At 48.5% G+C, this 20259-nt stretch overlaps 8 protein-coding genes across 8 annotated transcripts; 3 read left to right on the top strand and 5 right to left on the bottom strand.

The window, feature by feature from the left end:
* Positions 1–714: 714 nt before the first annotated feature.
* On the bottom strand, positions 715–3475 carry ASPWEDRAFT_169070 (putative phosphoketolase; the record flags this gene model as incomplete). Its single annotated transcript, XM_040830393.1, has 8 exons — positions 715–752; positions 803–1628; positions 1676–2296; positions 2345–2654; positions 2702–2854; positions 2905–3139; positions 3190–3264; positions 3313–3475. 8 exons carry the CDS (start codon positions 3473–3475, stop codon positions 715–717), a joined length of 2421 nt encoding a protein of 806 aa, XP_040692888.1.
* A 359-nt stretch (positions 3476–3834) lies between these two features.
* ASPWEDRAFT_103613 (putative acetate kinase) lies at positions 3835–5339 on the top strand (the record flags this gene model as incomplete). Its single annotated transcript, XM_040827580.1, has 6 exons — positions 3835–4211; positions 4268–4582; positions 4641–4703; positions 4753–4825; positions 4875–5243; positions 5301–5339. The coding sequence occupies 6 exons, from the start codon at positions 3835–3837 to the stop codon at positions 5337–5339; spliced, it is 1236 nt and encodes a 411-aa protein (XP_040692887.1).
* Positions 5340–5507: 168 nt separating this feature from the next.
* ASPWEDRAFT_105762 (alpha/beta hydrolase) lies at positions 5508–6350 on the bottom strand (the record flags this gene model as incomplete). The annotated part of the gene is made up of 1 exon (XM_040827756.1): positions 5508–6350. The coding sequence occupies one exon, from the start codon at positions 6348–6350 to the stop codon at positions 5508–5510; it is 843 nt and encodes a 280-aa protein (XP_040692886.1).
* Positions 6351–7458: 1108 nt separating this feature from the next.
* ASPWEDRAFT_66082 (uncharacterized protein) lies at positions 7459–8450 on the bottom strand (the record flags this gene model as incomplete). Its single annotated transcript, XM_040838833.1, has 2 exons — positions 7459–8192; positions 8249–8450. 2 exons carry the CDS (start codon positions 8448–8450, stop codon positions 7459–7461), a joined length of 936 nt encoding a protein of 311 aa, XP_040692885.1.
* Positions 8451–9910: 1460 nt separating this feature from the next.
* On the bottom strand, positions 9911–10653 carry ASPWEDRAFT_361983 (uncharacterized protein). Its single transcript, XM_040834394.1, has 2 exons — positions 10363–10653; positions 9911–10285 (listed from the first exon to the last, which is right to left on the bottom strand). The coding sequence occupies exons 1-2, from the start codon at positions 10537–10539 to the stop codon at positions 10073–10075; spliced, it is 390 nt and encodes a 129-aa protein (XP_040692884.1). The 5' UTR covers positions 10540–10653; the 3' UTR covers positions 9911–10072.
* A 3741-nt stretch (positions 10654–14394) lies between these two features.
* ASPWEDRAFT_103212 (Rab family GTPase) lies at positions 14395–15485 on the top strand (the record flags this gene model as incomplete). The annotated part of the gene is made up of 3 exons (XM_040827546.1): positions 14395–14478; positions 14585–14648; positions 14842–15485. 3 exons carry the CDS (start codon positions 14395–14397, stop codon positions 15483–15485), a joined length of 792 nt encoding a protein of 263 aa, XP_040692883.1.
* Positions 15486–16071: 586 nt separating this feature from the next.
* Positions 16072–17007, top strand: ASPWEDRAFT_169065 (40S ribosomal protein eS7; the record flags this gene model as incomplete). The annotated part of the gene is made up of 3 exons (XM_040830392.1): positions 16072–16227; positions 16486–16568; positions 16644–17007. The coding sequence occupies 3 exons, from the start codon at positions 16072–16074 to the stop codon at positions 17005–17007; spliced, it is 603 nt and encodes a 200-aa protein (XP_040692882.1).
* Positions 17008–17701: 694 nt separating this feature from the next.
* Positions 17702–20147, bottom strand: ASPWEDRAFT_36941 (putative dynactin Arp1 p62 subunit RO2). Its single transcript, XM_040834578.1, has 3 exons — positions 20090–20147; positions 19431–19992; positions 17702–19378 (listed from the first exon to the last, which is right to left on the bottom strand). The coding sequence occupies exons 2-3, from the start codon at positions 19775–19777 to the stop codon at positions 17773–17775; spliced, it is 1953 nt and encodes a 650-aa protein (XP_040692881.1). The 5' UTR covers positions 19778–19992; positions 20090–20147; the 3' UTR covers positions 17702–17772.
* Between the last annotated feature and the right edge of the window lie 112 nt (positions 20148–20259).

Raw genomic sequence — 20259 nt, 5'->3', positions numbered from 1 at the left:
GCAATGATCTTGGATAACTTCACTTCAGCTTCACATGAGCATACAAGTACCTAAGATGGTGATAGATCATATTTATCTATGAGATACTCTATTCTACTCTGCACTCCATCACACATAACGGAGTAAACGAATTATCATCATGAATTGTTGATAATGAGGTCCAGATCTGATCTACGGAGTACACCCTGATCGCCACTACTGCTACAATCCACGCCATCGGTGATATTGGCATTGATATACATCACAGTCATCATGGATATAAATATGCATTCGAGGCTTCCAGCTAAACGATGTTAATTTTTACTGTCGTTAAATGCACGTCAAAAATGATAAAATATCTCCATAAAATCGGAAAATAATGCATGCCATTCGGGGGTTTCCGAATTAGTCTAGTGTTGATGCCTCAGGTTATATGGCATCCTACTTGTCTTCCCCATTTTCCATCGCGTCTGCATCTCTGACTCTACACATCGCTTCATCAAGTCAAAGTCAACAGCAAGGCACCGTGAAGCCAAGCTCTGCATTACAACCCAGCATCATCCTTGTGCCTAATTTGCAAGCTGCCGTTTCTAGAACGATCCGGTCCCTACATGGAAGCTGGGTCTGATGTGAGAACCCTAGGGTAAAAGGAAACTGGTTGAAAACATCCATTCATTAATTAAAAACGAGACTATTAATACGTTTCCATCACTCATGTCATCCGCTGCATGGAAGCTAATTGAATTTCGGCATCTCATACATATCATCCGGATCTGTGACAGCATTAGCATCGGAAACGATCACGGGAAACAGCAGTACTCACCCTTTCGGTTCGCGAGAATATACTTCCGCGTCTCGACAATATCATGGCTCAATTCGGAATACAACTCCTGATGGCGAATCTTAACCAGCTCGTTCCGCTTGGCCGCTCCACGGATAGCCGCCTGTGCGACGTGGAATCGTGACACCCGGTTGACCAACATCATATCAAAAGGCGTCGTGGTGCTACCTTCTTCCATGTATCCCTGGATTGTCGCGCGATCCAAGCGAGGGCGTCCGAAAAGCAAGCCTTCCAGCTCGGTCGAATAGCCGTGGTAGTTGAAGTGGATAGGCTTGTCGCTAGTGAACAGGTCGTCAAACGCATCCGTCGACAGGGCATGTGGGTGGGCTCCTGCATTTTCAAGGATCATCAGGTCCGTCACGTTGATGACCCGCACGCGAAGTTCAGGGGCGCGTTTGCGCAGAAGCGCCGCTGCATAGATGACTTCAAACATCACCTCGACACCGATACCCACCAAGACCACGTCTGGGTCGAGACCGCCGTCTGTACTACAGAAGCGCCAGACAGAGGCACCTGCGCGGCAGTGGTTCTCTGCTTCTTCGGGTGTGAGGTACACCGGGGTCGGTTGCTTCGAGCCTACCATGAGGTTGATGTAGTTTCTCGATTTCAGACAGTGATGCACCGTCGTCAGGAACGTGTTGGCATCAGGTGGCAGGTACACGCGGGCTGCCGTCGGCTTCAACTTGAGGACCGAACCGATGAAAGAGGGGTTCTGGTGGGAGAATCCGTTGTGCTCCTGTCGGGTCCATGTGCTGGTTTCGATGTAGTTGATACTACTGACATCATCGTGCCATTTTGTTTCTTGGGCCTAGTTTTGTCAACACTGCAGTGTGGGTTGGGTAAGAAAAACCATACCATTTTCATGAACTTGGCATATTGCACCATCATGGTGTGGACAATTCCAAGGAAACTTTCATACGAAGGGAAAATACCCACCCGGCCAGTCAAGGTATAGCCTTGGATGAAACCCTGGCACATATGTTCACTCAAAACCTCAATGACACGGCCTCCTTTAGCATTGGAGAACTGATCCCATTGGAAATTCCTGCCAGTATGCGAGAGCGCAGCATCCAGCTTGTTACTTTCCAATTCATCCGGCGAGAACAGACGGACAGAGTGGGGATTATCTACGAAAAACTGGTCGATCAGTTTTCCAATAGCCTTCATCGCACTCTCCTGCTCGCCCTTTTTGACACAAAACTGTTTCCAGTCGGGTAGTTTAGGAGGGACATAGCCTTTGTACGCTTCGAAGCGTTGACCAAGCTTTTTCTCGTCATCCAAGGGGATCACCGATTTGACTTGGTCAATGACATCTCCGGATTCTGTGAAAAGATTGTCTGGTTCGTATGATGCCAACCAGTCTTGGAGAGCCCGGAGCTCTTCCTTGTCCGACTTGGCCTTGGGGAGAGGGACTTGGTGTGAATGGAACGAGCCTTCGATGAACTGTCCGTGGAGCTGCTTGGGTCCAGACCATCCCTATGCATGTTAGTTATAGTCATCAACTCGAAGACTGGGCGCTCCTACCTTTGGCGTCCGCAAGATAATCATCGGCCATCTGGGCTTCATGACAGGCTTGCCAGAACGAGCGGCTTTTTGAATTCTCTGGATCTCTGCCACAGCCCAGGCCATGGAGTTGTGGAGGTCTGTATCGATATCGCGAAGGTCTTCGACGATGCGAACCTGGTATCCGTACCCAGTAAAGAGCGCAGTAAGTTCCCTGTTATCCATGCAGCCAAAAATGGTTCGCTCGCTGATCTTGAACCCGTTTACATGGAGAATTGGCAGGACGGCTCCGGATTCCGCTGGGTCGATATACTTGATTCCGTGCCAGGACCTGGATTCGTCAGAAAGGAGTAGTATGTAGAAAAAGACATGACTTACGTGGCAGTTGGTCCAGTCTCGGCTTCACCATCGCCAACCACACAAGTGACAATCAAGTCAGGATTATCCATGACAGCACCAAACGACACTGCCAAAGCATATCCCAACTCTCCACCTTCATGGATAGCACCGGGGGTCTCAGCATTGATATGACTAATCCGTCAGCTCTGCTTCACCTATTCAGTTCACTAGAATAAACCAACCTCGGCAATCCCGCCGTAGTACTAAAAGTCGAAATCAACCGATGAAGCCCGTCGGCACTCCGGGCATAATGCGGATAGAATCTCTCCAGGGATCCTTCCAGCCACAAGGAAGCCAGAATGGCAGGGGCACCGTGTCCGGGACCAACAACGTAGAGCATGTTGAGGTTCTGCGTCCGGATTAAATAATTCAGATGGGAATAGACCAGAATCAGTCCGGGACATGTTCCCCAGTGGCCTGTGCTTATGAGTATGCGAATATGACATGACCAGCGGTATGATGCTTACCGAGTAATCTGGGCTTGATATCGTCATGCTTCAAGTCGCGCTTCAGATACACATTGTCCTGCAAGAAAATCATCGCTGACTGGTCAGTATTTAAATAAATGTTTCCAAGGCCGGTGGACTCACCCGCAGCAATGTACGACGCCGCCCTGCGAAATTTATACAACGCATCACAAGCCGCCTGATCCAAAGCCTTGTGCTCTACCTTGACCTGCAACTGATCAAGCAGATCAGGAAGATTCGATGGCTCAGCCTCAGGGTTGGGCCGATCGATAACCTCGCCAGGCATGATGAGCGGAGAAGTTAAATTGGCGATATTATATAGTTCGGATCACGGATAACAACCACAATAAGATAGATGGCTGTTCAACGACACATGAAAGAAAAACAAGGATTATTTGAAATAATAACAGATCAATAGAAGCAGAGGAACAGTGGTTCAAATAATCCTGGACTCATTGTTGTAATATCCAGTTTGTCGCAGCCAAATCATCGACGTCACTATGAATCAATCGGCTTGACATCACAGGTTATCAAGACAACCGAACGAACACCCCCACAGCCAGCCAGCTAAAATGCGCAAGAAATGCCGTAAGAGCTGGTAATCCATTTTCTCTTGATTCAATCAATGCAATTCACTCATCCAAAATGACCAAATCAATTCTCTCCGTCAACGCCGGCTCCTCATCCGTCAAAATCACCTTCTACACACTCGAAAACCCCCCCAGAACACTCGCCAACGCCCAGGTGTCCGGCCTCACAGCACCACCCCCAACGCTGAAATACACTATAGGCGACGCGCAGCATAAAGAAGAACTCAAGGATAAGATAGAAACGCCGCAAGACGGGTTTAAATTCCTGCTCAAGCGCTGCTTTACCGATCCGAGGCTTTCTGAGGTCGCGGGGAGCGAGGATCTCGCATATATATGCCATCGGGTGGTGCATGGGGGGGATTATAGCGAGGCGGTGGAGATTAATGATGAGACGTATCATCATTTGAAGAAGTTGGAGGATCTTGCGCCGTTGTGAGTACTCCATACACTCTATTTTTTTACAGGGAAGAGTTGTTGCTAAGGTATAGACACAATTTCTCGGCACTAGAAATCATCCGCACCTGCAGACAGGATCTGCCCAACGTCAAAAGCATCACCTACTTCGACAGCGCATTCCACCAAACCCTCCCCGACTACGTACGAACATACCCGATAAACCAAGATGTGGCCAGACAGAATGGACTACGAAAGTACGGCTTCCACGGCATCAGCTACTCGTTCATCGTACGGTCCGTCGCGGAGTTCCTGCACAAGCCGGTGGAGAAGACGAATGTGATCGCCATGCATATTGGGAGCGGTGCATCGATGTGTGCGATTAAGCAGGGGAAATCGATTGATACCACGTGGGTGATGTGAGCCATTTAAGGAAGAGGGTCTAGCGAGCTGACCGTTAGTATGTAGGATGGGACTTACGCCGTTGGCTGGACTGCCTGGGGCGACGCGGAGTGGGGATATTGATCCATCGTGAGTTCTCGAAGGGATATGGTGTGCATATAGTCTGGCTAATGGTTAGATTGGTATTTCATTATACCAATGAAGCGGGGAATCTGAGTCCAGCCAGCACCAAGGAGATGCACATTAGCACGGTAAGCTTATACGCTATAGCCTATACAGCAAGCAATGCTAAGAAGTCAGGCCGAGGAAATTCTCAACAAGAAATCCGGCTGGAAAGTGCTGACTGGCACGACGGACTTTGCCAAAATTGCCGTCGAGAACCCGCCATCACGCGAACACAAGCTTGCGTTTGACATTATCGTCGACAGAATGCTGGGGTATCTGGGGAGCTACTTTGTCAAGCTGAATGGCGAGGTCGATGCGGTTGTTTTTGCGGGTGGGATAGGCGAGAAGAGCGCATTGCTGAGGAAGACATTGATAGAGAAGAGCCAGAGTTTGGGGTTTGCGATTGATGGCGAGGCGAATGAGAAAGAGCTGGAGGAGGGAGAAACCGTAAAGGAGATATCGAGAGGGGAGCCGAGGGTGTTGATATGCCAGACGAACGAACAGGTGAGTGTTTTATCTCCAGGAGAAGAAGATATGGGATAATGCTAACGAGATGACTAGTTTGAAATGGCATACAACTGCATTTTGACGAGGGGTTAAATGACGATAATGATAACCGAGAATATCATCCCCCTTCAGGTTTCATGTTTTCATAGCTGTTTATCTATCTCTACGTGGGGTAAGAAGGAAAATCACGGTTGGCAGTAGAAAAGATGATTGATTACCACAGGTAAATTACTTCACCTCAGATCTATGTATTCAATCGGGTCACGCCCTTTCAAGAAACTGAAGAATTTGATCGAACCCCTCGGGCTCCTTGATCCAATGGCCCTCTTCCTCCGCCCCAGTAAACTCGTTCCATTCAACAGGAATCAGGGTTTGTTGCAAGACTTGAGATGCCTGTCGACCCAATTCCACAGGTACCCACGCGTCATCGGTTCCGTGGCTTAAAAACACGGGAGTCGACAGGATAGAGGTATTGACGGTCTTATTACTCTGCGACTTTTCGGGACCGGCGATTGTATCCAGGAAGAAATTAGAGGCCAAGTGTTGTATCTGGATCTTACTAGGGCCACCGAGAGAACTGGCTTCCTGTGGCTGCTGCCGAACCAAATCTTCCACCTGATGGGCAAACGGCAACCAGCCAGAGAAGCCCAGAAAGCCACCCAGTGGTCCGTTGATTCGGTCCGTGGCACAGAATAATGCCCACAAAGCAGTTGCCATTCCCAGGCTGATACCCCCGAGATAGATATGGCTGGGCTTCCCGCCAAGTATCTTAATTTCATTCTCCAGAATATGTAAGATGTGCGCGACTGACTCCCTTAGACCGTCAATTTGCAAATCCTGTCCTTTCTGAATGTCGCTCAAGGAGCACGCGTCGAACCAGGAGCACATCTCTTCCCGAAATGTAGTGCTCCACCGATCACGGGAGGTCGGGAAGACCCAGCGCCAGGTGGGGAGACAAGAAGCGAGGTTTTGGTTCTTGGAGGTGACGGAGGAGAAGAGCTCCTCGGCGAATTCGGGGCCATTGCTCCCGCGACCATGGAGCAGGATGACCGTGTGGGTGTGCGGATCCTGAGGCAGATGGACATGAGGCTCAGGGAATTCCATAGTTTCTTCTTTGGTCTTCGGGTTTCTTGATTGAGGGGACAGAGAGAGAGAGAGAAAGAAAAAGGAAGGAAGGACGAAAAAAAAAAAAAGCCTGAGAGGGGATGAGACGACTCGACCCTTTGTTATGAACGAGGCCTTCTTAGATGGGCACGTGGATTTTCCACCATCGCCGTCGCCATCGCCATCGCCATCACCAGTCAATTGACTCGCTTGCCAGCTCTTCTAAAGTTAGAAAATCACAGCTTGTATTGCCGCCGTCGGAGTAGAGAAGTACCATCAAGTTAAGCGCTGGCGGGAAAGCTCGAAGCTCTGATAGCCAGTAAGTCGTAGTCCCACCATACGCCTACAAATTTGCCGCCAATATCAACACTAAAGATACTGCACAAGACCAGTCATGATGGAGCTTTCTTGGGCGATCTGTTTCTCTGGCCAGAATATCCCGTATCCGTGCCGCACTGGCGAATCGCTCACTTGAACCTTCAAGAATGAGTTGCATCTGGTCCCCAAACAAATGCTATTTAAGCACCTGCAACTTCACAATGGGATTCAAATCATTATCAATCGTCTTTCCCACGAATATTCAACTTGGAAAATAACCAAACTAGGCCAGAGCCGTTTATATATTTCTTTCTGTTGCTACCCGGCTTTTTGGCACATTTATATATCTTTCTTCTCATACCTTCGTCCGCTACAGCCTTTGACTCGACGAATATTTGACTAAGAGAAAGACTCAATACGGGTGAGTAGACTCATCATATACTCTGACACAAATGTGCTGAGACATTCTCCCAGAGTTGCCAATATGACTAGTGTCTATGTTGCGATCTACAACCCGAGTGACGAACGAGACCCCTCCAGTCCAAGAGACAGAACTGGCAGTAATTAGCGTAACTATTGGGCTGGAATTTTGTTTTTCTGTTTTTTGTCGTGTTCTTTTCTATTGGTTTTCTGATAGGCTTCTGTCTTTGCACGTACAATGTCCTTTTGGGATGTAAATAAAACCGCCAAATAGTTTCAAGAGTGCCTGTTGCTTATTGATGTGGCCTATGAGCTTCGGTTGTATGTTCATATCCCTAGATTTGCCTGCGGTCTCAACTATGCCATTTGCTTAGCATGAGATCAACCCCGTGCTCCCTGGGCCATACGCCGATATTGAGGGGCAAGTAGGCCCACCAGTCATCATTGCCAGTTTGTGATTGACGCCAAGATAGGATCTTATCATGGCAATGTTTCCGGTCTCCATTCTTTGTGGGTTGGACGCGAGAAAATGGTTGAAGTCATTTTCATTGCCGATGGGCCCTTCTGCAACACGAACTTGCCTCCGCGCATCTTTACATCGTCGAGGACAGCCACCCCCAAACACTGCCTGGGGCTCTTCTGCTGGTGGGGCGGGGATGGACCTAAAGTCCTTGACGATGGCATCCAGTTGCTCTCTGATTGAAGCCTTCTGGTCTTTGCCCAAGGATTGCCATTTTGAATCCAACGACTCGCCGGGAACTCGCGACATGAACAAGAAGATGCGTTGGCTGCCTGGCTGCTGAAGGATACCGTGTATTTCTGGTATTGGGACGTTTGGCGCTTGCTGTTTAATGTAATCCAGAGTAGGAATATGGCTGACATCAAAGGCACTGCCGACTTTTAGTACGAGCTCCGAGTTGAGACCCAACACGGCAGTTGAACCCAGATGCCAGATGATGTCGCTGGAAGCAACCAGTTCATTGAGTGCCCCAATGACGGTAGATGCGTCATCGGAGGAAACCTTCTGTGCTGCTCGCATCACAGTGGCGCTGAATGGTCTCTCGATTTTGACGTCTGTTGGGATCCGGAATCCATCCCGTATATCTACAGGCAAAGATGCAGTCTCAGCATCAGGAGTGTCTGATTCGGACGTTACGGACTGCACGGCTGAATCACCAAACATTTGCGTAAAGTGGGATAGGTCTTAAGCTGATGTTTGAGCAAGTCGGTCATGTCCATCGAGGGGTGGTTCCTGACTTTTGCGCCCAGGTCACTGAGACATAATGCGTTGACCTGATTGAAGGCCTCCTCTTCTGCATTCTTGACATCTTGCGAAGTCGAATCCGATACTTTCTCTATCATTGTGAGAGATTTGTCTTTGTTCTTTGAGCACTCTTTCGATCAAGCGGGGAAGTGGTGTGGTGTGATGACTAATCTAACTTCTCGCCATTGCATTGTCTGCCTCATACTACCCCTGTATCAAGAACGATCAATAGTCTATCTCTCCCATACTAATAAAAGAAGCTACTAAAAGCAAAGCGGAAAAACGGAAATACGATGATCTACATCGCGACTCCATAATAAGGCGCCCAACTCGGACCCAAAGAGGACTAAGCAATCCTTCACAAATGAAGCAACGAATAACTCAACCGATAATCTTCAGCTTCAGCTTCACATTGTGATTGGGGAAAAGCAAAACACGACTAAGCAAAGCTGAGTCGATCCAGAACGTACTTTTGTTCAATTGGCCGTGGCTGAAATGTGATTTGTCTGGGATGGAAATTGGACAGATCCTGCTTGCTGACTGACTGAACTGCTAAGTGCTATGAGAAGATCCCGTCCGAGCGATGCCGACAGGGATAATGTTTGTTTGGACATTCAGAATTTCAGATAAATAAACAGAAAATAAAACAAGAAAGAAAGAAAGAAAAAAAAAAAATGATGATCCATCAGAAACATCTAAAGACAACCGGAATGTCTTCCGCCAAATGATAGTAGCAAGTAGTTTTCCCTTCTCCCCCCACTTGCTAATCCTGCTAAGAACCAATAATCATCGCCCCCTGGCTTTGGGAAGGTTGTGTTATTGATGGCTGATCCCCGATATTCCAGATTAACTCTTCATGACGTGACATCCCGTCAGTCCGGGAGGCGTCAGGGGGAAGAGATGGAAATCCAGGAAAAAGAAAAGAAAGGAAAAGTAAAGAAAAAGAGAAGAAAACCCGAAAGATTGGAAAGGACTAGAGGATCGTCGACTTGCAGATGATTTGACGCGGAGTTGGGCGATTTGGACTTTTTGCCGTCGCTAAAACTGCACGATTATCGATCGATCCGCGGAGGGAAGTCCGATGCCGATACCTACAGATATTACTGCAGAGTAATATGAGGATATAATAAAATAATATTATGATATAGCTACTACGAACTGAGAGTACTCTAGAAGTATTCATGTCAACAAAGGACAGGTGTTGGGGGAGTTATGCGAACTTTACATAATCCGTATGGTACCGTACCGTACATACTGTACCGTACTGTACAGTATGTATCTTCTAAGAATCTTCAGGAGAACTAAGCCGGCTTTTGTTCCGCGGAATCCTAGTGCGACTGAATTTGAGGCTCTGTGGATAGGATTTTCGACTATTGATAATATATATATATATTAAATAGACGGATGGGGGTATAGCAGTCTATATTATAGTTGGGTACCTTTGGACGATCTACACACTAGTCCGATTGGGAATGTCGCGTGGTGGCAACGGTTCTCATTTTTCCGTCTGAATATTAGCCACTGTTTAGAATCCAGGTTTGACTGTTCCAGGTTGACTGTTGGTTACACCCGGTTTCAACATGGACATCCTACCTAGGCAGGTCGATACAAGGGCTGAGACTGCATCGGTTCGATGCAGTCAGTATCAGACCGTCGACAGAGACAGCTGTGAAGGTTGGCAACCGGGGATGCGGAAAGAGGGGCTCCACATCAACATCTTCTAGCGTGTTCTAGCCGTAAGATGGCCAATAATGAAGTCACTGTCTACATACATAGTACTATAGTAGTAGTAAGCAACATGTAGGTACCTAGGGACTAATATGTAGGATGGACGGGTATCCGGCCCGAATAGTCTAATATACTCTATATGGATAGAAGGACTGATAGAGAGAATATGATGGATGGAATCAGAGTAGAGATATGATAGATGTTCCTGCATATGACAATACCATACCGTCGTTAGTATTACCAATTGGGATGAAACCTAGCTTAACGACAGGGTTGTGGCACCTGAAATGTGGCTGGTAGTATTAAACGACTCCATAGTGGCGACTGGCAGTGGATCCTCGATCTACGACGGAGACGGACGGAGACGGACGGAGACATCGAAACTCCTGGTAGTCTGATAGAGTGGTAGGGATGGACGAAGAGAAGCAGAAGCTGGGGAAATGTTCTGGAATTACCCATGGCTGCAGAGCGTATGATCTCACTGTATGTAGGCTGGGTGCGCTAGAAAAGCTAGAAGGCGCGAGAAGAAAGATGGTTGCACAACCATCACGTAACTAGACGGAGACGGGTAGCCAGTGGGGGCACCGGATCGCTGATCGTTAGTCTTGGGAGTGGGCCATTAAGGGGTATGTTCTGTTCCTCCGTAGGAGAGTACAGAGGACGGAGTGCGCTGGAAGTAGCAGCAGAGCTAGACAGAGAGATAAAGAAAGTACAGGGTAACTCCAGGCAGGTCTGATATGGAAGCAGTCATCTCAAGACGTTGAACTGATGTTCGCGATAGTCCCGAGACTACAGCAGGTACGGACGGGCGGGAACCTTCTGGACTGGTTCTATGGATCCATCCCAGTATACCCAGTGCGGTAGTATCATAATAATAATATATTGATATTTGATAATAATGTAATAATAATAATAATAATAATAATACCACGCGAGACAAGCGGAGTCTGTCTCCCCTCGGATCCATCCGTCTGTTCCTGATGGCTTTTCAGCTTTTCTTTTCCTTTCTTTTTCTTCTTCTTCTGGTCCCACTTGGTGATGCAGAAGGTCTCCGTCGTCTCCGAGAAATCGGTTAGCTGTGGAGAGCTGTAAGGTACCAGATGCTGCGGTCTACGGCAGGATATGTACATACAGACAGCAATAGTAATACCTTATGGAGAGGATACAGACAGAGGATACATACAGATACATACAGAAAGTACCAACAAAGAACCGTCAAACGTTGGACGGGGGCGAACACACTAGGAAAGGGGGATCGCATCCACAGCTTCGCGTTCCTCTCTGCCGGGACAGGGACGGGACTAATTCTGGATGGATTAATGGCCAGAAATATTTCTGCTTCCTATATCTAGATGGACCCCCTTCATCGATCTGCTGAGATTCTTTTCTCTTCCTCTCCGTCATTCATCACCCTCCCTCTCCCTTCGCTCCCTCTCAACCTCTCCTCGTCCAACCTCTACGCTTTCAATCTCATCCTTTATCCTCCTCCCTTGATACATCAATTCTTGTCGGATTCACGGACTCCTCTTCCGTCTCCTTTCTCCTCCCTTGCCGTTCGGTTGCATTAGCTTCCCCCATTTTCGCGCTCGATCTGATCTCGAATTTATCAAATAATTTATTCCTGTCTTTTCCCCCCACGACTTTTTCCTTCTTTTTTTTTTTTTTCACTCCTGAAATTACACGGGATTTTCCTGCAACCTGTGCGACTGAAATAAAAAAAGAACGAGGAAAAAAAAAAAAAAAAAAAAAAAAGGGAAAAAAAGCAAAAAGACACGGAAGCAGCCAAAAAAAGAAAACATACTCCGTCCAAAAGCGGCAGAAAATAAAAACTAAAAAAAAAAAAAAAAAAAAGGAAACCTGTCGAATACTATCTCCTTTGGACTCCACCCTTTCGCTCAGCTCATTCTTACGGACCAATTTCTTGGGTCTTTCGGCGTCACATTCCTGCCCTACAGATCTGCTGCATCATCACCCTTTCTTTCGAGTTGGGGGCATCGGTCCTTAATAAAGGATCGCCTTTCCGATCTTGCCTGCAGCAGCTCTGCAGTCCCGTCGTCCTGCAACAGCTACAACATCATCATCATCACCGCCTGTCTCGTCTGGCTGGAATTCTGGGCCTCGCTACGCTACGCACATTTCATAATTGTCTTATTTGGGGGCTTTTTCTCGTTTTCCTGCCGCCCCTAGCCAGCCTTATTTAACCCTCTTCGGTAAGCTCTCCTTCTGTCCTTTATTTTTCGTACCTTTCTTCCTCCATCTACTCCATCTTCTCTCTCTCCTATAAAAGCATTCGCATCTGACCATGGCTATCCGCGCAGAATCTGCTATGATCCTTCGAGACCTCTCTGCTTTCAACATGGGACGAGGAGCCTACGATACCACAGGAGTCAAGAAGCCTGGCGCACCTCCACCGCCGCCCACAAAATAGATTCCCCAAGGGGATTCGTTTTACCTACGCGATTCCGTTTCTTGTCTTTTTCTCAAGCGAAAAGTTCTGTTTGTCGTTCTTCTGGCTTCAGTGCTGGAATTGACGATTGTGCTATGAGTCGGCTGTCTCTTTGTAAGTCTCCTCAATTATCTACTTCCGATCACTGCTAACAACCCTAGATTCATTGTAACACTATCGCTCTCGATTTTGCGTCCTCGGGCCTCGCTTTCGTCATCGTGTCTGATATACCAATTTTTAATTCCGTTGCTTCTTCCTCGATTTTAGCGTGCGACACGTTATCGATACCAGCCGTCCTTTTTCGTCCTTTCTTCTATTTACGGCGGCTTTCCGATTCAGCTATCTATCTACATTTTTTTAATCTCTTTCGACACGACCCACTTCGGATCACCGATCTGATCTACAAAAGTGCTTTGTCTTACTATTTGGTTTATTATTTCTTTTGGGGATTTCTTTTGTTATGGAGTTTGGCATAGATGGGATGGAATATTACATGGGATACATGCATGGGTTGATACCAGAACAGACTAGAACTCTTGACCTCGCGGTCAGATCATTTTTATTTTAATTTTTCATTTTTCCTCTTGTTTATTTGTGGCTGTGGGATCTTTTGTTTTATTTCTGTACAATTATATTGGAGCAGCAGCAGACAAATGGCAGCAACTGCAGGTTGTTCTGCCCAAGAATCCTAATTCCGCAAATAATTCATCTACAAGCCCATGTTTCGAATGTAACCAATCACATCATTTCATTCCAACGCCCTAACCCTTTGGATTGTTGTCTCCCAAGGGGCCGTTTGAAAGTCACCCATACCGTTATCCGCCTGATTAGCCCGCTGCATTTTCTCCCAGGATGATTATCTCGGTGGACCCCTGGTCCAGCATCAAGGTCCATGTTCGTCTTGCATGTGTTTTTGGGCAGCTACAAGTGTTCTGCACGAATCATGTGGTGCGACGTTGGCGGTGTGAGTCGACTGGGCATCATTCATCGGCCTCAATAGTTCGTTCCCAACTGTCTGGCAGTATCACCATCTTTAGCACGTCATGCCCAGGCAAGTTTTGTTGGTATGTATGCTGTTTTTGGAGGGTCGATTATGACGTTTTCTGCCAATGAGAATGCACCATGTTGTGGGCTGGAGTTGTTCTTTCGAGCCATACGAGTATGATATGTCTCATCTAGATACCAGAGTCCGTGTCCTGATGACTCAATGCCTTTTTTTGAAACGGAATCATCATGAAGAGCTAGGTCGACTGCCAGACAGTCCGTCTAGGTCAGCATCTCCGCTGTCAAAAGCCACCCGTACCCGTCGAGGCGGAACATCCCGTGACTGGGCGTGGTGCTTGGTCGCGCTAGCCCGCTTCGGGCCAGGCCTCCATCATCAACTGCATCTAATCGAACGACCCTCGTTTCTCCGCCTCACTATCTTCATCATCTTCACCCCCCTTCTGCTATCAGACTACAACCTCTCCAGACGGTCCTTTGGTCCACCGCCATTTGGCTTTTTTCTTCCCATTCATCCGTTCATCCATTCTTAGTTGTCCTTCCCCGTTTTTTACTCTCCCGGAACGGGCGCCTTCGACACAAATTCACTCCCAGCGCCTTACAGCCCGTTCCTTCAGGCAACTCTGAATAATACCAACTCTACCTTACCATCGAACCTACCTTACCGCTCTCACTCGCTGACCGACACTACCCGCGCCAGCTTTTGAAACGTCCTTATCCTTGAGCTAGATCATCGGCCTTATTTTATTTATTTTATTTTATTCTCGGCCTTTCTGCAGGACGACCTGATCGACCGTTTTTTATTTTATTTATTTTATTTGTTTTTTTTTAGTCAAGTAATTTTTAGTCCGGGGAACTCGACCATCATGTCCGAAGCAGCGAACACAAATACCCCGAAGCCGAGTAGTAGCGTTAAGCTGGTGCTGCTGGGAGAGGCGGCTGTTGGAAAGGTACGGTTGCGTTGGAATTCCCGTTCGTGTCTTGCTTTTAAATTGCTGCTGTCGTACAAACGTAACCGGATTGGAACTGAATGACTGACGGTTTCTTCGCATTTAGTCGTCGCTTGTCTTGCGTTTTGTCAACAATGACTTTCAGGAGAACAAGGAACCCACTATCGGAGGTGAGATTACAGATTCCCCCCCACCTACCCTGTGATTTGTGATACTTGGTTCCCATGTAACCGTACATTACTACGTTATCGACGAGGCGTGTATGTGTACTGTGTACTGTTGGGGGGAAAGTGATGCGCTGTATATTCGAGATTATCTCCGAAACACATAACTAACTTGGCTTTTTTTTTTTTATCTCGTTAGCCGCGTTTCTCACCCAAAAATGCTCGCTCCCTACACGCACGATCAAGTTCGAAATCTGGGATACGGCCGGTCAGGAGCGTTTCGCCTCTCTGGCTCCCATGTACTACCGTAATGCTCAGGCAGCGCTCGTGGTCTACGATGTCACGAAACCCTCGTCCCTCACCAAGGCCAAGCACTGGGTTGCTGAGCTTCAGCGACAAGCCAGCCCCGGTATCGTGATCGCCCTCGTTGGTAATAAGCTGGACTTGACAAACGATGGCAGCGAAGCTTCTGGGGAATCGCCCGCCGAGGCCGAGCAGGAGGCTGCGTCGGGAGAGGGTGAGGATGAAGCCGCTGGTGATGACCACCAGGAACAAGGTGCCACCCCCGGCGATGCCCGTAAGGTCTCGACACGGGAGGCCAACGGGTACGCAGAGGAAGAGGGACTTTTGTTCTTCGAAACCAGTGCCAAGACCGGCACCAATGTCGTCGAGGTGTTTACTGCCATTGCCAATGCCATTCCCGAGAGTAGCTTGAAGAGCGGACGCGGAGCTGGCGCAGGTACCGGCCAGACTGGACTGGGAGGTGGCCGGTCAACCGAAGAGACCAGAGTCAACCTTGGAGAGAGGACGGCAGCGGCTCCCAAGGAGGGCTGCGCCTGTTAAATCTGTTTGGACTTTGTTCCGAATACGGGTGGATTTTGTTTTTTAATATGTTCTGTTTGTGAAGGTCTCTACTGCACGATTCGGTGGTTTCATACACATAAACATGCTTTTTTGCAATTCTCGTGGTTTCAGGCGTCCATCTTCCTGCGTTTCAGACATCATTCAAGATTTGATTTGTGTTTGTGTTATTGTTCCTGTCGGGTAGTTTTTACTCTCTTTGATCCCAGCATGATTGTTAGTTATAGTATTATACCGTTGGGAGAAATGATAATCTCGATTCCTAGAATGAACTCCGTACTGCAAGTAGGTTTGATATCACGTGCTGATAAATCATCAGCCAGGGCGAAAAAAGTCACGGGATGAGCCTTCCCCTAAGAGGGCATAGCCTAACCACAACCAGTCAAGCGCGGGACCGCTAAGCGAGCCGCCGAGATCCCGATCCCACACCAGCACAACGACCGAGCGCAAATTGTAGGGCCTGGCTTCGACTTCTCCGTTCGATTATTTTCCCTCGACGACCAACCACCAACAAAGGCAGCACTCCCCCCCAGCAGCACAGCCAGCTACCCGTCGCTCGTCTGCAATCATGGCTGCTATCAACAAGATCGCCGTTAACTCGCCGTCGAGGCAGAACCCCTCCGAGCTGGAGACCGCGATTGCTGGCGCTCTCTTCGACTTGGAGAGCAACACAACCGACCTCAAGGCTAACCTCCGCGCCTTGCAGTTCGTCTCTGCTCGTGAGGTAAGAATTTTTCTTCTCTGATTGAAATCTGGCTTTGCAACAACCGCGAATTTGTGGGAGTGATATGGAATTTGATATTGTGCGGCCCGGGTTATGGATTGATTTGTGTGACCGGCAAGATGTGCATAATACGGAATGGATATTGGAGGATTCAAAATAAGACACCGGAAAAAGATAAAAGAGGAGGAATCAGAAATTACGAATTCGCGGTTGCAGATTCGAATTGGACAACGATTTCTGACTTGATATGATCTATAGGTCGAGGTCGGCCACGGCAAGAAGGCTATCATTGTCTTTGTCCCCGTCCCCTCTCTCCAGGGCTTCCACAAGATCCAGCAGCGGTACGATCATTCAGCAGTTTTCCGACTGCCAACTCAACGCCAAGGTCAAGAGCTGAAGCTGATTTGAATTCACAGTCTCACCCGTGAGCTCGAGAAGAAGTTCTCCGACCGCCACGTTCTCTTCGTTGCTCAGCGCCGCATCCTGCCCCGCCCCAAGCGCTCTGTCAACTCCCGCTCCAACCAGACCCAGAAGCGCCCTCGCTCGCGCACTCTGACCGCTGTCCACGACGCCATCCTCTCCGACCTCGTCTACCCCGTCGAGATCGTTGGCAAGCGTATCCGCACCAAGGAGGACGGCTCCAAGACCACCAAGGTTGTTCTCGACGAGAAGGAGCGCGGTGGTGTTGACCACAGACTCGATGCCTACGGCGAGGTCTACCGCCGTTTAACCGGCCGCTCGGTCGTCTTCGAGTTCCCCCAGAGCGCTGGTGACTTCTAGATCTATCGCCCGTGATGGAATCTAGCATGTGGGGGAAAGCGGAGGAGAGAGAGAGAGAAGCCAAAGAGGCATGATGATCTTAAAAGAGAAAATATGAGAGAGGGAGCGCGAAGACGGGGTCGGGCTCCAAAAATTAACGTCCATGGTTATGCGGTGGGTAGCTTGATCTGGTTCATTGGGTTTTTTCTTTTTTACTAAATAAAAAGGGAGAGCTCCGATGGAAATAAAAGGATGCATGATCTCTCTTGTGTGGTCCCGGTTGTTATTTTAAATGGCGTGGTTTTGACATAAACTACTTTTTTCTTTTATTTCTCTTTTTTTCTTGTCTCCTTTCTTTCTAACTCTTCCATCTCTCTCCCTCGCAATCTCGCATATCCTTATCAAGTTTTTAAATTCAAAAAAAGGAAAAAAAGAAAAGACCCTTCGCCGCATCCCCCTAATCGTCCTTCAGCCAAGGAAATCACCGTAATTTCTTTTTTCTCGTCTCATACTGGCTGGTTGGGTTAGGTCTAACGCAATGCCATGTCTGTCATGTCTACCTTGCCTTGCCTTAACCTTATTGTCCCGTTTAAGCTTGGGTTTTAGTATGGTTCATGTATTGCCATGGTATTGACATGAAGTATAAATCTTAAACGTCTATCCATGTCTGTCTACATGATAGATAGTCAAGACAGTAGTACTCGTATAAACCAAACAGATAACAACAATGGGTATGAAAGTCTAAAACTATATCAACTATCAACAGAAAAGGTATGTACAACACACTCAGATAATCTCCGGATTGATCCTCCCCACCCCCAAAACCATCCAGTAGGCCAACTCCCTCTTGACCGTGTCCGAGTTCGACTTGCCCACTGACTGCTCCATTTGATTCTCCGAGTCCCATTCCATGCGCACGAAGACGGGGATCTCCAACACGTCTTCGTCGGGTTGGAGTTGGGTGCTGGTGTCTTTGGATTGTCCGCTCCAGTCGAATAGGTTGGCGTCGACTTCGGAGTCGTCGTCATCGTTGTCATCGTCGCTGTCGTTTTGCTTTTTGCTGGTATCTTTCAGACTGGGTTGTCTTCTTTTGGTATTGTTACTACCCCCGGGTAAAGTGCCAGGGACGACTTCTAGTACGACGCTTGTCCAGTTGCGTCCCTTGTCCCACACTTTGCCTGCTTCTGCAACCTTTTCGTATCCGCCGATACCACCGGATCGGGAGGAGCGCTGATCACCCGCTGCCGTTGTACCCTGCAGGGCTTCGTCCCACACGTCACTGTTGGCGCCAATGTCGAATTGCGGACAGAGGATGGTGACTTTGGTGGCCACGCGGCCTGGTGTCACTGACGGTGTGGCCAGTGTCACTCGCACCGGGTCGAACATGTGGTTTTTCAGGGTGAGGAGCAGCTGGACTGGTTTCAGGGGTGGCAGGGCGTCGAGGTTAGGGATTAACCCTGGTGATGGGGTAGTTGATGGAAGACCAGCCTGGGGTCCCAGCGCCAGGGGTCGTAGAGTCGGAAGAGGGATGTAACTGAGGGCGATGAGACGAATACGGAACCGTGTCGACTGTGGTTTGAATTCGGGCTTGACGAGAATATGTTTGCAGGACTTGCATCGTTTAGAGCGCTTGGTTCGAAGGAGCACTGGCAAGGGAAGGAGATCTTCCACAAAGCGGGCATCGGGGCACTGGAATGAGCGCTGCTCCATCGAGGCAAGGCCATCCCATCCGCACTCATCCGAGGCCATTTGTTGAATAACTGAATCCTCTGCGTCTGGAGCTGGGATCTTGAGGCCTTCACTGGAGTTCAGGGCTTCCCGCATCACAGGAGGCTTTGATTTGGGCTTTTTGTTGGCTCCTCCGTAGAGACCACTCAACCTTGATGAGGACGTGTAAAGGGACATGATGCGGTTCAGGGCACCGGGCGAGGCAAAGCCAGAACCGAAATCAGGTCCGAGAGGGTCGTTGGGCGAGGCGGATGTCTCTGCTATCTGGTTTCTATAGAAATTCTTCAGTGCAGCAAATCTCGCATCAGGGGTCATAGGACCTGACTGCTCGCCAGCCTGCGTGGGTTCGTCGACTGTGCTTTCTCCGGGGGGTGGAAAGTGCTCGTCAATCGAAGCGTATGTGGATAAAGGCGACTTGAGATCCCCGAATGTCTTGGACATTTGCCTCTCTCGCGTCAAGGAGCCACTGGTCATTTTCGAGAGTTGTGTTCGAATATTGGTCGGTTTGTCAAATTTGATGCCGATATCAAGTGTCGTCCACATACAATATCCACAGGACAACACCCAAGGCCCTTGTTGACTTCCACCCCCAGTGACATTCTCCAGAGTCGAAACTGCAAGAGGCGCGGTACAGATGGGGCAATTGAAGCAATTTCTTGCACATCTTTAATATACGGTCAGCAGCAGCTCACTTGAAAGTGACACATCCAACCTACCGATTGCCTTCACTTCGAACCATACTACTCGGGGTCTCGAATAGACAGTTTGGACAGTACCAACACACAATCTCCTCCGTTATACATCGCGGGCATTTGATTTGATGGCAGTCTTCACAGTAAAGCAGCTGCTCCGGGGGGTGAAGTGAATAATTGGAACGCGGAGATCGTGGATCAAAAGTCTGTTCCTCATCCTCGAAGTCCTCCGCCTTGGGCTCTGGAAGGCTCGGTTTTTCTGGTGTTGGTTTTTGGGGTGAATCTTTTGACCTCCGTTTCCTGGCGGGGTCGGGAACCGGAGTATCGGCGCAGGGGCATGAGATGTAGGTGTAAGGAAATGGGCGCGACATGGTGAGGATTAAATTGTGAAGCAGATAGATAGATAGAAGGTGGTTTTATATGGTCGCTATATCATTATTTGTCGATTCCCTGGTGTTTGTGGAGATGTGCCCGAAGAAGAGTTGGAACTTTGCGGGGGCCACAATATCTTTTCGACGAGGTTTTGCAGCTGCTGATAACTTTGTTGACGATAAATAGCAAGACGATGCCTTGTAGCCCTAGGATTCTGGTGTTTTTGTTAGCATCCTGTCAATTAGGAGAGGTAGATTGATAGAAACACGGGGCAATTCGCTAGACGAATTGTCAATCAACAGAGAACTCACAGCTACCAATCCTCTAGACAGCCAAAGATGAAGAAAAACCAAAGAACTAGCAAGCCAGTCTAAAGCTCCTGAAGCTGCAATCCGAGGTGGGCTGGGAGATGCCCGCGCTGCTCGTGGTGTTTTGGCGTCCCACGCGAACGAATTGCGGAGGTTCGAAAACCATTTCAAAG

This window comes from Aspergillus wentii (genome assembly GCF_001890725.1).
Source record: "Aspergillus wentii DTO 134E9 unplaced genomic scaffold ASPWEscaffold_2, whole genome shotgun sequence".
In the NCBI taxonomy this organism is placed as follows: Eukaryota; Fungi; Ascomycota; class Eurotiomycetes; order Eurotiales; family Aspergillaceae; genus Aspergillus; species Aspergillus wentii.
The sequence above is the reverse complement of the archived record's forward strand: the minus strand, read 5'-3'. Positions and strand labels throughout refer to the sequence as shown.